The 17,783-nt window shown below is 40.6% G+C and overlaps 1 protein-coding gene across 1 annotated transcript in view; it reads right to left on the bottom strand.

Annotated features, from left to right (window-relative positions):
* The window catches only part of LOC133460922 (glutamate receptor ionotropic, NMDA 2D-like), a 254,791-nt gene that overhangs the window by 49,053 nt on the left and 187,955 nt on the right, over window positions 1–17,783 (bottom strand). The window contains exons 13-15 of the mRNA XM_061741634.1: window positions 16,750–16,862; window positions 4,667–4,783; window positions 3,272–3,432 (exon numbers count right to left, since the gene is read on the bottom strand). Coding sequence (XP_061597618.1) covers window positions 3,272–3,432; window positions 4,667–4,783; window positions 16,750–16,862 — 391 coding nt within the window. The remainder of the gene's footprint in view (window positions 1–3,271; window positions 3,433–4,666; window positions 4,784–16,749; window positions 16,863–17,783) is intronic.

Genomic DNA, 17,783 nt, shown 5'->3' with positions numbered 1-17,783 from the left:
TTTTCCATCTTTTTCTTTCCACATGGTTCATAGTAAATCCTGAATTACTAGTTTTGACGATCGAAAAAAATTACACTGCAAAACCTCAGAATCTTAACAAGAATATTTTTCTTATTTCTAGTTAAAATGTCTCATTTTGAGTCAAAATAAAATCTCATTACACTTAAAACAAGACTCATCAATCATCAAGTAGATTTTCACTTCAAATAAGATTTTTTTGCTTGTAATGAGAAGACAAATCTTGTCCCACTGGCAGATTTTTCTACTTATTTCAAGTGAAAATTTACTTGAAACAGGTGAAAATTGTCAAATAAGTTATTTTTCTGGTAAAGACTCTTTTTTTAAGTGTAATGAGATTTTTTGACTAAAAATGAGACATTTTAACTAAAAATAACACAAAATTCCTGGTAAGATTTTGAGTTTTTGCAGTGTAGGTCATCAAATACTGCGATGCTTCAACAAAGCAGTTGCAGCTTGTAAAACTGGACACGCTCTGACTGACAAATGCACCAAACTGTTTAGAATTTGGATTTTAAAGTTTCTTTCTTTTCCTATTTGCTTTAAAAAAAATACAGTCACAGAGTATGGCGCGACTCTTTAACTTGCTAAGTCATGTTCCAGCGGTCTCAGCTGTTTACTTTCACTCAAGACTCAAGAGTATTTAGAGATCTGTGGATTGTTCTCAAAGGTTGAAGGTTTTCAACAGTTTTGATTTGCCCTTTCTTGGAGGTGTGTATTTGTGCCCATGTGGGTTTTAATGTGCGGCCACAAGAAGTATTAGGGCACAGATAATCAACTGACTACATCATTGATTAGCTCAGAATAAAGAAAGGTCTCCAGGTCGGTGTATAATTGCATATTAGTAGGCTGAATTAGACTAAATCTACCCTGCACATCAACTCACTTAACCAAGAGTTCAATTGTTATGAGACAGGAATGAAGATTGTTTCAGGAAGTATTTTAGTTTGATACTTTTGGAGCGAAAATTGTGTGAGGAACACAACATAAATCCAAGAACAATCTTAGATTTACACACAGCATTTATCATTTTGCCCTATTTTCCTGCAAACGGTGTGTGCCAGTAAGGGATCATCATTATTATATTTCTCTTGATGAAATGATCCACCTGTTCTCAGTTGGGGGTCCAGGCCCAGGATCCAGCACTGACTGGGGTTTTGTCTTGTTTAAAGCAAATGCTGCTTTATGATCACAATGTACTACAGGATTGATGCTGTGATGACAAAGGGACTCGTACAAATCCATTTGTAATGCAACTTTTATTGATTTTATTTTCATTCCACTGTATATACTGTTTATATTTTGTAATTAGGGCCCGAGCACTTACAGTGCGAAGGCCCTATTGTATCTGTAGGAATTTTTTATTCTTTCTTTATTCTTCTGACGAAATGAGGGCCTTTTTTCCCCCTAAACGTGCCCAAAAAGTCACCAAATTTTGCACGCAAGCCAGGCCTGGCGAAAATTTTTATATTTAATGGTTTGCATTAATGGGCGCGGCAAAATGGCTCGACAGCGCCCCCTAGAAAACTTTGTGCCTCAAGCCCCACAATACGGTTTGACGTACATGCACGAAAATCGGTACACACCTGTATCATGGCGCAACTTAAAGAAAAGTCTCTTGGCGCCATGGCCGAAACCGAACAAGAAGTCGGCCATTTTGAACATTTTGAATTAATCGTGTAATTTTGGCGCAATTTATGCCATTCCTTCAGCAGTTACAAACATTACTTTTCTCTTTCAAAATTGTTACCGTGGCGACGCTACACGCCAAAAAGCGCGCCCTCCCTTCATCTGATTGGTCCATATTTCATTGTTCCCCAAAAGTCACCAAATTTTGCATGCAAGCCAGGCCTGGCGATAAATTTGATATTTCATGGTTTGCATTAATGGGCGTGGCCTAACGGCTCAACAGCGCCCCCTAGAATACTTTTTTTTACCATAACTTTTGAATGGTTTGACATAAAGAGTCGTGGGTGGTGTCATGGGACTCGGTATTGAGTCCTTGACCATAATTCGTGAAAATTAGCCCCGCCCCTTCTTCTGATTGGTTGTCCCTATTTCCTGCTATAACTTTTGAATGGTTTGACATAGGAAGTCGTGGGTGGTGTCATTTCTGATATGCTTATGGGGGACGGTGGCCGTGAGTGCGAGGGCCCGTTCATCGCTGCTTGCAGCTTTAATCATATATTTTTTTTACTTTTTTATCCTTCACTGCAAAAACTCAAAATTTACCAGGAATATTTGTCTTATTTCTAGTTAAAATGTCTAATTTTTAGTCAAAAAAATCTCATTACACTTAAAACAAGAGTCATTACCAGAAAAATAACTAATTTGACAATTTTCACCTGTTTCAAGTAGATTTCCACTTGAAATAAGTAGAAAAATCTGCCAGTGGAACAAGATTTATCTTCTCATTATAAAAATCTTGTTCCACTGGCAGATTCTTCTACTTATTTTAAGTGAAAATTTACTTGCAACAGGTGAAAATTGTTGTTTTTTCCAGTGATGAGTCTTGTTTTAAGTGTAATGAGATTTTTTTTTACTAAAATGAGACATTTTAACTAGAAATAAGACAAATATTCTTGTTAAGATTTTGAGTTTTTGCAGTGTTTTTTCGCCGCATGTGTGTGAAACTACGTCAAATCTAGTGTGTGTTTGGGATGAATAAAGGATAATCTAATCTAATCCCATCCTAGAGCCGGCTCCTGGACCTGTTGCTGATAACATGTTGCTGGCTGGTCCTGATTGTCTTTAGTCCAGGTGGACAGGATCTGGAATACTAATTTAACTAACAGTACAGGTTTCATCCCAGATCCACTGGAACTTCCCTCCAGACAAAGTTCTACTGCAAGGTTCTAATTTTTTATTTTTTTGCAGAGTAAAGTTTGTGAAAGTTGCTCTGTATGAAAGTGTTTGACAAAGGCTTCTTTCAATATCGCTTGTCCGTGAGCCTATACCTGTAATTGATGAATGACAGTTTTTGATCAGAGCGCAGGGGAGACCAGCTTAGATTAGTCCCTTACGCGCTGAAAGGCCTCCAGAGTCTGTCAAATCTTTGATGATATTGTACACTGCAGGATGTGAAGTATGCAAATCCCTTCAGCTCGTTCTCTGAGAAACACTGTTTGCCATTTCAAGGTTACTGCTTTCACCTGTTTGAAATAACTTTTTTGACTCTTTACAACCACTCAATGTCCCGTGTCCCAGCTTTATCTCCTTCAGGGTTGTAGTTTCTCAACACCTGCTCACTCACCCCGTCTTGAGGTTTTCGATGGCTTCCTCCACACCTTTCTGGTTATTCCGGATCATGTACTGGTGCATGTTGGGATAGTTGGAGCGGATGTTCTCCTCGGTGCTGCCGTTCGGCACCGTGCCGAAACGCAGCGGGGGGTACTGCTCCGTCGGCTGCTGGAACTGCACGAGAAGAACAAGTGGGCAGAGATTAAAGTGACGGGCTGGAAGAGGGAGGTTGAGAAGAGCGAGTGGAGCTGATCCGTCTGCAGGATAAGATTCAGAGTCTTCACTTTCAGAGACGGGCCTCTGTGCTGCGCCTCTCTGAAGAGCTGAGGGGAGTTTGAGAAACCGGATGAGGTTTTAGCGTGTTATAGCAAATACAGCCTTTTGGGTTCTGTTGAAACTGCACTGACAACATAAAAAGAGTGGAGCATTATTAGGGCCCGAGCACTGACAGTGCGAAGGCCCTATTGTATCTGTAGATGTTTTTTATTATTTTTCTTCCTACGAAAGAAGGGTCTTTTTGCCCCCCTAAATGTGCCCCAAAAGTCACCAAATTTTGCACCAAGCCAGGCCTGGGGAAAAATGTGATATTTAATGGTTTGCATTAATGGGCGTGGCCTAATGGCTCAACAGCGCCCCCTAAAAACCTTTGTGCCTCAAGCCCCACAATACGGTTTGACGTACATGCACGAAAATCGGTACACACCTGTATCATGTCACAACTTAAAGAAAAAAAAAAGTCTCTTGGCTCCATGGCCAAGGAAGTCGGCCATTTTGAATTAATTGTGTAATTTTGGCGCAATTTATTCCATTCCTTCGGTCATTAATACGGCCCGAACCGTAACGTGCACCCAGGTGTGTTATATATCAAAATGTGCGTCTCCATCCTGTGACAACGCGCATTACTTTTCTCAGTCAAAAGTGTTACCGTGGAGACGATAGACGCCAAAAAGCGCGCCCTCCCTTCATCTGGTTGGTCCATATTTGATAGTTCCTACTTTCTGCCATAACTTTTGAATGGTTTGACATAAAGAGTCGTGGGTGGTGTCATCAGACTCAGTATTGAGTCCTTGACCGTAATTGGTGCAAATTAGCCCCGCCCCTTCTTCTGATTGGTTGACATTTGATAGTCCCTATTTTCTGCTAGAACTTTTGAATGGTTTGACATAAAGACTCGTGGGTGGAGTCATCAGACTCGGTTTTGAGTCCTTGACCTTTATTGGTGAAAATTGCACGCGCGAGGGCCCGTTCATCGCTGCTTGCAGCTTTAATTACTATTTTTTTCTACTTTCTTATTGTTTACACATGTCAGCTTTACTGAATTCCTGATGAATCCATCATACATGTATTCATAAAGCTCTCCACATGTTCAGGGATCTATACACGGATCCGTCTATCCATCAGGTCGTACCTTCTTATCTGACAGTCCTGACACCGTGTCGATGTATTCCTCTTGGATCATGAAGGCAGCCAGGTTGGCAGTGTAGGACGCCAGGAAAATGACAGCGAAGAAAGCCCAGACCAGCACCTGGAGGAGAAGAGAGGTGCAGGGAGATCAGTGACGGCTGAGCTTCACAGGAGTCAAAGTATTTCCACATTCTAGCAACAGTGTCTTTTTTGACATGTTGTTGCTAAGGCAAAAGATGCAGCTCTGTCTTTTCTGGAGAATTAGTTGTCTTCATCACACTTTTGGACTCTAAAAGCATCAAATAAACTTCCGCGTGTGTTTTTTTTTTAGTTAAAATGTAACCTCTGATTTCTTTAACCACCTAAATTGAGCTTTCAGCCCAATGTCTCTGTGGTTAAAAAAACAACAAAAAGTCAAAGAAATTCATGGATATGTGTTAGTTTTTCTGGAATACAATTATTTTTTTGGTGCCATTTTCTTCCAGGGGCTACTCAAGGTGACCGCTCAGATGTTTGAAAACAAAACTTGCGGAAACAACTGTCTGCAATTAAAGCCGGTGCTGCAAATTGAGCAAATGCCCCAGGGCTGTTAAGCTGGATATTTACCATCATTTGCATATTATATACATATCTGTAGTTTTCACATGTTCAGATGTTTCTTCTAAAGAGGTGAACAACTGCAGTCATGATTGACAGACTGGATGAACTTCCACAAATCTAAAAAGCTAAACTAAAATATTACATGGCATCCCGAATACCGTGGTGCAACACTTACAGGTCGTTCTAAATCGTTTCTAAACCACATCAAAAACAAACAGCAGTATAAGCAGTACTCAAGTTGAGGGGGGATGAGGGGATGGCATCCCCCCTGAAATAAAAACGGTAAAAATCATCCCCCCTTTCCATCCCTTATGTCATTTCATCAATGAATGTGGTTTTACTGCTATTTCAACATTTAGAGTCATCACCAGAAAAATAACTTATTTGACAATTTTCACCTGTTTCAAGTAAATTTTCACTTGAAATAAGTAGAAAAATCTGCCAGTGGGACAAGATTTATCTTCTTATTACAAGCAAAAACATATTGTTCCACTGGCAGATTTTTCTACTTATTTTTTTAATTCAAGATCTTTTTTATTAAAATTTTCACAAAGTAAAAAAAGGTGAAATGCTGCATGTCAATTACAAACATTTTGATTAGGCATGGGCATGTTAATCATAGCATACACCAGTGTACAGAATATAAAAAACAATTAAACAGTATGAAAAAATATAAAATAGTAACAAAAACAAACTACAGACCAAACTAATCCCTCCCCTGTCACTGCCAGATTACTAATCACAATATGAGGTCATTCTAACATCAAAAGCCTGCACTAGGAATATAAAAGAAATATGAAGTATAGTTCACAGGGTCTGGAATGCTTCTAGAAAAGGTCCCCACACTTTCTGGAACTTATTTGATTGCTGAAGCGAGTATCTAATTTTCTCCAGTTTTAAGCAGGACATGATGTCTTCCAGCCATTGTGCACGAGTAGGAGGGAAGGGATCCTTCCACCTGAACAGAATTGCCCGACGAGCCAAAAGGGAGGCAAAAGACAAAGTGTGCCCCTGTGCAGTGGTTAACTTCCTTCCTCCCTCCATGACCCCAAACAGGGCAGTCAGTGGGTTTGGTTCTAATCTGATTTTAAGCACCAGAGAGAGAGTATGAAATACTTCCATCCAGTACTTGTTTAGACATGGGCAGGACCAGTACATGTGGATGAGAGAGGCTTCTGCTACTTTACATCTTACACAGTATGGACTAATATCTGGGTACATGGAGGATAACTTTGCTTTGGAAATATGAGCCCTGTGTACCACTTTAAACTGAATTAAGCAGTGACGTGCGCACAGGGAGGTTGTATTAACCAGTTTGAGTATGGACTCCCAGGTATCCTCTGATAAGGGAAGCCCTAAGTCCTGCTCCCATGCTGCTTTGAGTTTATCTGTAGGGGCACTCTTAAGATCCAGCAACATGCCATAGAAAGACGAAATGAGCCCCTTTTTGAATGGGTCTGTGGCAAGAACTTTGTCAACTGTGGTCAAGCCTATCGATGCACCAGGGCTGGGTGTCTGGGAAAGAACAAAATGTCTAGCCTGAAGATACCTAAAGAAATGTGATTTTGGAAGGCTGAATTTACTACTTAACTGCTCAAAAGATGCCACGGTGCCGTCTATGAACATATCTCTAAAACGAATCATACCCCTCCTGTGCCATTCCTGGAAGGTGGGGTCCTCAAGGGATGGTTTGAAAGAGTGATTTGATGCAATGGGGCTAAGAAGAGAGAAGCTGTGAAAACCAAAAAACTTCCTAAATTGGGCCCAAATTCTAAGAGAATGTTTAACCACTGGGTTTTTGATTGATTTAAGTGAAGGAAGTGGAAGTGAGGAGCCGAGTAGGGCAGGAATTTACAGGTCATCAGTTGGATGTAACTCCATCGCCACCCAGTCAGGGCGGTCAGCGCCGTCGCAGTAGAAGGACCAGAATGCAAGGCAGCGCAGGTTAGCAGCCCAATAATAATAACGAAAGTTTGGGAGGGCCAGACCACCTGCAGACTTAATTTTTTGAAGGTGAGTTTTGTTCAAACGTGGCCGTTTACCCCGCCATAGGTATGTAGATATAACTGAGTCAAGGGACTGAAAAAAAGAACCAGGAATAAAGAGTGGTAAGGTCTGGAAAAGGTACAAAAATTTAGGTAAAATGGTCATTTTAACTGAATTGATGCGACCCACAAGAGACATTGACAGGGGTGACCATTGTGTAAGAGTTTGTTTGGTCTCATTTAACAATGAGATAAGATTCTCTTGGAGCAGGTCTTTGTGTTTCCTTGTCACAGATATGCCTAAATAGGAGAATTTGTCATTTGCGATTTTAAAGGGAAAATTGGAAAGGTCTAAAGCATGCGATTCGAGATTGGTAGGGAAAAGCTCACTTTTGCTGAGATTCAGTTTATAGCCTGAGAGTTTCCCAAACTGACTGAGAAGTGACAGCGCAGGGGGTAATGAGGCCAGAGGGTGAGAGATGAAAAGCAAGAGGTCATCGGCATAAAGCGAGACCTTATGTTCCCTGCCACCTCTCCAGATACCGGACACATCCTCACAAGATCGGAGCGCTGTGGCAAGCGGTTCGATAGCCATGTCAAAAAGCATGGGACTAAGGGGGCACCCCTGACGGGTTCCACGATGCAGATTAAATGGTTTTGACCGTTGAGAGTTAGTACGAATTGAGGCTGTTGGGTGTAAATAGAGAAGTTTAATCCACAGAGCAAAGTTCGGACCAAAACCAAACCTGTCCAGCACAGCAAAGAGATAATCCCATTGGACGCGATCAAATGCCTTCTCCGCATCCAGAGAGACAACGCATTCAGGGATAGCCTCAGAGGCAGAGTAGATAATATTGAACAGTCGCCTTGTGTTGAAGTAAGACTGCCTACCTTTAATGAAGCCAGTTTGGTCTTCAGATATAATTGTGGGGAGGGCATTCTCCAGCCTATGGGCTAGGACTTTAGCTAGGATTTTAGCATCTGTGTTTAAGAGGGAGATGGGCCTGTAGGAGGCGCATTCAGTAGGATCCTTCCCTTTTTTAGCTATGAGGGTGATGCAGGCCTCCGAAAAAGAAGGAGGGAGGGAACCGTGGCTGAAGGATTCTGAAAGAACTGTAGATAGCAGTGGGGAAAGCAGAGTAGAAAATTTCTTTAGAAATTCCGCCGGGAAGCCATCAGGGCCAGGACATTTACCCGACTGCAGTGAAGAAATGGCTCGAGTAATTTCCATCAGGGATATCGGTTCTTCTAATGTCTTCCTTAGATCTGGTGAAAGACTGGGAATACTAAGACTATTTAAAAAGTCTGCAATCTCATCTCGATCAGTCTGAGATTCCGAGGTGTATAGCTGGGTATAAAAGTCCCTGAATGCTTCATTTATGAGTAAGTGGTCTGTAGTTACATGGCCATTTGGTAATCGAATCTTAGAAATATTTTGTTTAGCCTTAGAGCCTTTAAGTTGGTTGGCTAATAATTTGTCAGATTTGTCTCCATAAACATAAAACCTGGTTTTACTTTTCAGAAGTGACTGTTCAATTGGGTGAGTGGTAAGCAGGTCAAATTTAGTTTTAAGTTCTAGCCGCTTTTTGTAAAGATCTGGGGATTTAGTCCGAGAATATTCTTCATCGACCTCTTTGATTTGGCGGGCAAGGTCTGATCGCTCCCTATAAGATTTTTGCCTCACCCTAGCAGTGTAGGATATAATCTGTCCCCGGAGATAAGCCTTGAGGGAGTCCCAGACAGTTAGACTAGACATTCCTGGAGTCATATTCGTGGATAGGAAAAAGGCTATTTCCGTTTCCATAGATTTAACAAAATTTGTGTCCGACAGCAGAGTTGAATTGAATCGCCACTGTCTGTCTCTCTGAGGTAAGTCAGGAAGGGACATGGTTAGAACCACAGGAGCGTGGTCGGAAATGACAATGCTCTGATAAGCACAGGAATGAACCAGGGGAATCAGTTGATTATCAATAAAAAAATAATCAATCCTCGAGTATGTGTGGTGCACTTGTGAGAAAAAGGAGTATTCTCTGTCACATGGATGTAAAGAACGCCACACATCACAAACACCGTAGTCAGAAAGGAACGCCTGAATAAGACGGGCTGACTTACTTGCTGTGCCGGGGTTGGTAGAGGATCGGTCTAGGACTGGGTCGAGCCAGCAATTAAAATCACCACCCAGTATGAGAGAATATGTATTAAGGTCAGGGAGCAGTGAAAACAGTCGTTCAAAAAAGACTGCATCATCTGAATTAGGGGCATAAACGTTCACAAGTACGACCAATGTATTAAATAATTTCCCAGAAACTATCACGTAGCGACCAAACTTGTCAGAAATCACATTGTGCTGCTCAAATGAAACATCCTGACTGATCAGAACTGAAACTCCTCGGGCCTTAGCTTGAAAGGAGGAGTGAAATCTCTGCCCTGACCACCTCGGGAACAGGCGGCTATTATCAGAACTACGAATATGAGTTTCTTGTAGAAAGGCTATTTCTGTTTTAAGGTGTTTTAGATGTGAGAAGATCCTCTTCCTTTTAACAGGGTGATTCAGACCCTTAACATTCCAGCTCACCAACTTCAAGTATCTACTTATAATATCTAAGAAGAAAAATTAGGTGTGCACAATGACCTAGGCAAAAAAAAAGAGAACGGAAAGGAGGTTGAATGTGACCCACATTGAGTAATGAGTTGAAAAGAGTTAATGCAAAGTTTCTGGCAGTGACATATCCCCCCGACCCACCCCCCCCAACTAAGACAGCTGCTATAGAAAAATAAAAAAAAAGCAGCAAGCTCTTCAAAACAAACAACGTGCAATAACGCATCTTCCAATCCTACACAATAATAGCTTTTGCTCCCGTATCATGGGTGTATACCTATTAGCACCTTAAAACGTGTAGATATAAATAAAAAAAAGGAATACCCTCTCAAATCTTGACCTGGAAGTCCCGATATGAGCCCAGAAATATTTGTACAAAAATATAAAATATAAAACGTCCGACTTAAGCAGCGTAAAAGTAAGGTTAACAGCTTACAATTATTACAAAACTTATAGGTAAATCGGAAAAGCTTTTTCTTTTTTTTTTTTCTCTCCCTCTTCACCACTTATTTTCCCCCTTCCCTCAAATAGCCAAAAAGAACTGCAAATTAATAATATTTGCAAAAGGGCAGTCAAACTAACAACAGAGAAGATACTGGTTGTCGCGGGGTTACTCACCCTCCCCTCAGGAATAATGTGGCTCACGTAAAAAAAAAAAAAAAGAGAGAGAAAAAAAAGTCAGTCCGTGAGCGTCAGTGAGCCGCACCGGGCTGCAGGCGGAGCCGTGACAGCCTCCAACGGTCCCGTTACGGCGGGTTTGAAGTTTTGCTGCGACTCGTGATGAATTTGCGCGCCTCATCCACGGAGCCGATCCACTTCCTGGCCCCCCCGGACAGCGTGAGCCGGAGCCGGGCGGGGAAGAGCAGAGCCGGCCTCAGACCCAGCTGGTAGAGCTCCGACATGACTCCGCTGTATTCCGTTCGTTGGCTGGCAACTTCGGGGCTGTAATCCTCCACTATCCGGATGGGGTGGCCGCGATATTCCACCTTTCCTCTACGGCGCGCCTCCCTGATGAGGAGATCTTTCGTCTGGTACCGGTGAAGGCGGAGGATGACCGGACGCGGTCTCTGTCCCGGGGCCGGCTTGGCGGCGAGCGAGCGGTGCGCTCTGTCTATCTCTGGCGGTGACGGCAGCGTATCGTTCCCGAACACCTCACACAGCAGCTTGGAGAAGAAAGCCGCCGGAGAACCGCTCTCGGTCGACTCCGGTAAGCCCAGGATACGGATGTTCTGCCTTCTGCTCCGGCTTTCCAAATCCACCACCTTGGCCTTCAGCCGAGCATTATCATCCCGTAGAGTCGAGCAGATGCCTTCAAGGTCCGTAACTCGCTGGCTGAGGTCTTCTGTGGCGAGTTCAAGGGACGAAACCCGTTGGCCATGGTCCTCGACCGCGAGCCGCGTTTGGTCGAGTTTGGAGTCGAGCTGACTGAAAGTATTTTTGAACTCGGCGGCCAGGGCAGCGCGGTGTTCCTCCAGCAACGTGGTAATGGCCGCCAGGGTTAAGACAGCGCCAGCCTCGTCCTTTTTTCCCGACTTGCCGCTCTTCGAAGCCATCTCGGAGGTAAGTGGGCTCGTTCGAGACAAAAAAAAAGAAAAACAGCAACAGGGAATCCCTTTTAAAGGAAAAAGTTTGAAAGTTTGAGGGCTTGGTGGTTTAAAAAGTTTGGCATTTACGGGAGCACTCACGAAACACGTCTACTCCATCTGCTCACCAACCGGAAGCCCAGCTTTTCTACTTATTTTAAGTGAAAATGTACTTGAAACAGGTGAAAATTGTTGTTTTTTCCAGTGATGAGTCTTGTTTTAAGTGTAATGAGATTTTTTTGACTAAAAATTAGACATTTAACTAGAAATAAGACAAATATTCTTGTTAAGATTTTGAGTTTTTGCAGTGATCCATTTTACTTATCCTGTGAAGGACAGAGTCATATTGATAAGTTCAGAAAACTGTTTTTTATTGTTGTGTTTTGATGTATTAGATGTAAGCCCAGTGGATATTTAAAGCTTACAGAAGGCTGCATTTAACTGCTGCTATGTCATTCCTGCAGTATTTCTGCAGCTGTTTTGGTCACTGCTATTATTTGTAATATATTATATTATTTGTAATAAGCACAAATTATCTGTCCCCATATGATAAAATCCACCATCCCCCCTGATTTTTTTTTTTACAACTCGAGTACTGAGTATAAGCAATGTTGAAAACCAATCTGGGATCCTGAATCTGGAATTCAAGACCTTTTACCTGGACTTAGATATAATTTAAACGTGCTTTATTGCTGCCAAGTAAGGACATTTAATACAATTAAAAAAACTCTATAAATCAAGCCAAGCCAGAAAAATGCAGCACATACGAAATAACCTTTTGAAAGGTTGTTGAAGGACTTGGCATGAAAACATACAGAAGCGATGCTTGCATTGCTGCAAGATGCTCAACTGTTGACATTCAGCCAGTCAGAGTGAGAGATGTAGATTCATCTAAGCAACACATTTGCACTTGCAGCCTGTGATGAATGGGGCTATTTGCTTCCATAGTACTCTGTGTTTATGCCAAATGTTAATTTGCATAATTTTCTTAATGAATAAGATGAAAAATGTGCATTCCTAGCTCTGGCAGCTGAAGCATGAAAAGAAAATAATTGAGCGCAGTGTTGAAGGACGGACTTGTCTCTTAGAAAACAAAACCCAGCTGAATTTCACAACTCTTGGACTGAAGTGCAAATAATTAAAACATCACTAATAAATGGCTGTCAGATATGGATCTATAGCATGTTGGTTCACTCTGTTACAACCTTGAACATGCTTAGACATGAGCAGAAGGACACGAGGGGGAACTCTGGAGGGCTGCATGAGCCAGTAACTTCTGCTACATGTCTTCATATGATCGATACTGCATATTCTGCTTCCCTGAGGTTCATTACAAATTGTAAACCATTGACACATCACTGTGAGTTCTACTCTCGGGTTGGACGGTCTTCTCTGTCTTCTCCGTCATTGGTATATTTTTATATATAAGGCAATGCTTGGTCTGCTGCTTCTTACACCTGCTCCTTGATTGTACAGAGAAGTCCTGGCTCTTATTCTTACTGGCTCTAGCCTTAGTTTATTCTGCTCCTTCAGCCTGGAACTAGGAATGGGTGATATTTTACCGTTCACGATATACCGTCAAAAAATTCCTCACGATAAGAATTTGTCATGTCGCGGTAAAAACGATAAATTCCCGTTGATGATGTTTTTGTGTAAAGCTGATTTTTGGAAGGAAGGAAGGAAGGAAGGAAGGAAGGAAGGAAGGAAACAAGGAAAGAAGGAAGGAAGGGAGAAAAGAGGAAGGGAAGAAGGAAGGAGAGAGCAGGAGGAAAGAAGGAAGGAAGGAAGGAAGGAAGGAAGGAAGGAAAGGGGAGAAGAAAGTAAGGAAGGAAGGGAGAAAACAAGGAAAGAAGGAAGGAAGGAAGGAAGGAAGGAAGGGAAGAAGGAAGGAGAGAGCAGGAGGAAAGAAGGAAGGAAGGGGAAAAAAGAAGGAAGGAAGGAAGGGAGAAAACAAGGAAAGAAGGAAGGAAGGAAGGAAGGAAGGGAAGAAGGAAGGAGAGAGCAGGAGGAAAGAAGGAAGGAAGGGGAAAAAAGAAGGAAGGAAGGAAAGGGGAGAAGGAAGGGAGGAAAGAAAGAAAGAAAGAAAGAAAGAAAGAAAGAAAGAAAGAAAGAAAGAAAGAAAGAAAGAAAGAAAGAAAGAAAGAAAGAAAGAAAGAAAGATAAATTCCCTATTGATGACAAACATGGCGGATCTGAGAGCGAGATAGATTTATAGTTACAAAGGTGGAGTTGAATTGGTATTTTTTTTATCGTCATTTTTATCGTTATCGGGATAAATGCCAGAAATTATTGTGATACATTTTTTAGTCCATACCGCCCATCCCTACCTGGAACACATTACAATATGACTGGAGGCTAACAGGGTTAATTTCTCTGAGAAATTTTAAATCTAAATTGAAAATACTTGAGGCCGACTCCATTACACGTACCTGTTTTTTGTGATTTGCTTGCTTTTTTAATTTAATTTTAATTGTATTTTATCTGTTGGTGTTTTCTGTCATTTATAACTATGTGTTGTAATTGCTGCTGCCTATCTTGGCCAGATCTCGCTTGGAAAAGAGGTTTTTAATCTCAATGGGATTTTCCTGGTTGAATAAAGGTTAAATAGAAAATAAAAAATAAAAAATAAAAACCCCACAGTACATAAATGTTTAACATCCAGCTGTATGGGAGAGTTGGGAGAAGATGAGCCCGTGAGGAAGTTGACCCACACTTAGGGTTGCCACCTTTCAGAAATAGAAATAAGGGACGCCCCGATTTCAGCAGCGCAGGCGACAAAAAAAGGGACATTTCCAAAACTTCTAAATTGCATAGAAATGTATTTATTTTATATGAAAAAACTAAATGCTTTGATTTAAAGTTTAAAGGGCTTTAATAGCATTGAACTTGCATGACTGTACAGACAGCCAACCATACCAGCAACTGAAATATCCTCCTATGCTACGTATGTAAGGTATGTCCACATCAGCCCAGATGTATAATATAGCTACAGGTGAAGAATATGGTGTAAAAGTTAATTTATTTCAATAATTCAACTTAAAAGGTGAAACTAATATATTACATAGTCCTATTACATGCAAAGCAAGATATTTTAAGCCTGTATTTGTTATAATTTTGATAATTTAATTGTTTAATGATTTCATAAAACATTCAAATATTTTGCGATTTTTTTATTTGGGGTTTTCATAAACTGTGAGCCATAATCACCAAAATTATAACAAAAAAGGCTTGAAATATCTCACTTTGCATGTAGTGGGAAATAATATATTTGTTTCAGCTTTAGTTAAATTTACTACGAATGAAGTTTTGCAATATATTCAAATTTTCCAAGCTTGACCTTTATATTATGACATCAATCAATGTCAGAGAGCGAACCAACATATGTTGCATATTTAACATATTTAATGTACCCTGTCCTTTATTTTGTTCATTAGTGTTAGTTCGTTGTTCATGTGTGTGCGTGTGTGTGCGTGCGTGCGTGCGTGCGTGCGTGCGTGCGTGCGTGCGTGCGTGCGTGCGTGCGTGCATGTGACAGATGTGCATGGGACAATTGTGAAATACGGAATCAACTGCGTTCAATACGGAACACAACTTTCAAGGGACGGGTGGCAAACCTGCCCACACTGCATCTTGCCTTTTGTATTGTCATTTGACTTTTTTGGTACCACTAAAAGCAAATCACATGAAAAGTGACATTTTAGGAAATCCGATGTCAAGTGAAACTTGGGGGTTAGTTGAGCCAGGAAAATTAACAGCTCAGTAAAATAATATCTATGTTGAGTCACAGTTTAATTAATATATTAATTCATCTTATGCCAGTAGTGGAAAGTGGTTTCTCCTCAGTTTTACACTTAAAACAGAACCAATTTCCCAAACGGTGAGAAATATTGCTCAGAAATGACCCAGTGTGTTCTAGTAAGTAATTCAAGGGCAGTCAAACTAGACAACGATCTTTTAATAAAAGTCAGTAATATTTGTGACATGATAAGGAGATTAACTGCACACAACGACATGTTAAAGAAGTAATTGAGCGCCAAAAGATTGAGGGTGCTGCAAAGAGGGAGCTAAAGTTCACATTTCACCAAAACGTTGGTGAATACAGGACAGTCTCAGAAAATTAGAATATTGTGATAAAGTTCTTTATTTTCTGTAATGCAATTAAAAAAACAAAAATGTCATACATTCTGGATTCATTACAAATCAACTGAAATATTGCAAGCCTTATATTATTTTAATATTGCTGATTATGGCTTACAGTTTAAGATTAAGATTCTGAGAATATTCTAATTTTTTGAGATAGGATATTTGAGTTTTCTTAAGCTGTAAGCCATGATCAGCAATATTAAAATAATAAAAGGCTTGCAATATTTCAGTTGATTTTTAATTAATCCAGAATGTATGACATTTTTGCATTTCAGAAAATCAAGAACTTTATCACAATATTCAAATTTTCTGAGACAGTCCTGTATAAGAGTTACTTTCAATTGTCTTCTATTTGTAGTTGTTGGTTTGTTTGAAAGTCTACAAAAGTGAAAATAGACTTCAACTGGATTCAATATGTCATTCTAACTAGATATGAACCAAACTAATTTTAATCAGGCATATTGGACAATCAAGCATTGTCCAATATGAAAAATACAGAATTTATTTCATTTGAGACTCCTTTCAGAAAATGTATTTAGTATTTACGCTGTTTTGCGTCTGATCATATGCATTTGGGAAGAAGACTCAACAGATCTGGAGTGATGGTGCAGTGAAAGGGAAATCTTTGGAAAAAAACACTCAAAGGCCCACGAGGTTTGCAGTATTTAACGAGATTTTGGTTTAGAAAAAGTACATTTGCAGAGAGAAAGGACTAAAAATAATCATCTCTATTTTTCTCCTCTGGCCCTCTTTTGTAAAGCTTATCGAGCAGCTAATGAGCTCTTCGGTTGATGTTTGTGAAAAGCACTTGAGAAATAAATAAATAACTAAATAAATAACCCCATGAGTTTTCTACCTCCCATGGCTCCGGCTTTTATATTCCGAGCCGTTTTTTTTTTTTTCCTTTCTTTCCATTTTGTGAGGGCACAGTGACACAACACATGTTGAAAAGTGAAATAAACAGGAAATAAAAACTCACATTGCTTAATCATTCAAATTAACCATTTTAATTCTGGTGACACGAAGGTTAAATCATTGTGGCATCCATTTAAAAGTTATAGTCGCCCACAAACTTTGAGTCGATGGCGGTTCAGCTGTGTCATCTTGTCAATAAACAAGTTAGACAAATGAAGCCGGCGGAATCAATTAAAGGAAATGCTTCAGGTGGATTTCTTACCATGATCTTGCTCGTGGTTCCTCTGGGATTTTCCACAGGAACTGAGTTATTGAAAACCAGTGCCCACAGCAGCCAAACGGACTTCCCGATGGTGAACTTTGATCCCCCGGACTCTGAGAGTGAGAGAGACGAAAGGAGTTGAATAAGTCGAAGCAGCACAAACAGCTTTCTTTCATCATAAACATTTCAGTTTCAACTTCATTTGAAGACCCTCTGTCACAAAACCCGCACAAAATACTTTGGACTGCGTTGGTCGTCTCTTTTGACAGCTTTGTTTTGCTTTACAGCACAATGTGACATATCAGCAAGATACAACCAGCTCACGGTGACATAGTGGATGTGACAGGAGAAGTGACAGAGTAGGGGTGTCAATGAGAGCAAACAAACCTTAGTGTCATAAAAGGGACCCCTGCACCTATAGGGGGAGTTTCTTTGTGCAGCTTTAAATGACAAGAAGATTAAGATCATTTTTTTAAAGTTTTTGTGCTCAACTTAATCTAGAATTACAAAATGGCTTGTGCTGTGATTCCAAGACTCATTTAATTTTGTTTTAACGCACTCACCATTACACTCGGCCTTTAGATAGGCCTAGGTACTATGACTGTTTGGTTACATCTTGGCGTAAACTACTTCATTTTTTTTTTTTTTTTTTTTAAAGAATTTTGTGGCTCTAGTGGCTTTTTTTTTTTAACCCTTGGTCTTTGGGTCAAAATATTCTCTCTCCTTCCTTCCTTCCTTCCATCTTTTTTTCCTTCCTTCCTTCCTTCCTTCCTTCCTTCCTTCCTTCCTTCCTTCCTTCCTTCCTTCCTTCCTTCCTTCCTTCCTTCCTTCCTTCCTTCCTTCCTTCCTTCCTTCCTTCCTTCCTTCCTTCCTTCCTTCCTTTTCCCTTTTTCCCTTCCTTCTTTTTCCCTTCTTTCTTTTTTCCCTTCCTTCCTTCTTTTCTTCCCTTCTTTTCTCCCTTCCTTCCATCTTTTTTCCCTTCTTACCTTCCTTCTTTCCTTCCTTCTTTCTTTTTTCCCTTCCTTCCTTCTTTT

The sequence above is a fragment of the Cololabis saira genome, chromosome 15, assembly GCF_033807715.1.
Source record: "Cololabis saira isolate AMF1-May2022 chromosome 15, fColSai1.1, whole genome shotgun sequence".
NCBI lineage: Eukaryota > Metazoa > Chordata > Actinopteri > Beloniformes > Belonidae > Cololabis > Cololabis saira.
This window is presented reverse-complemented; position numbering and strand designations above follow the sequence as displayed.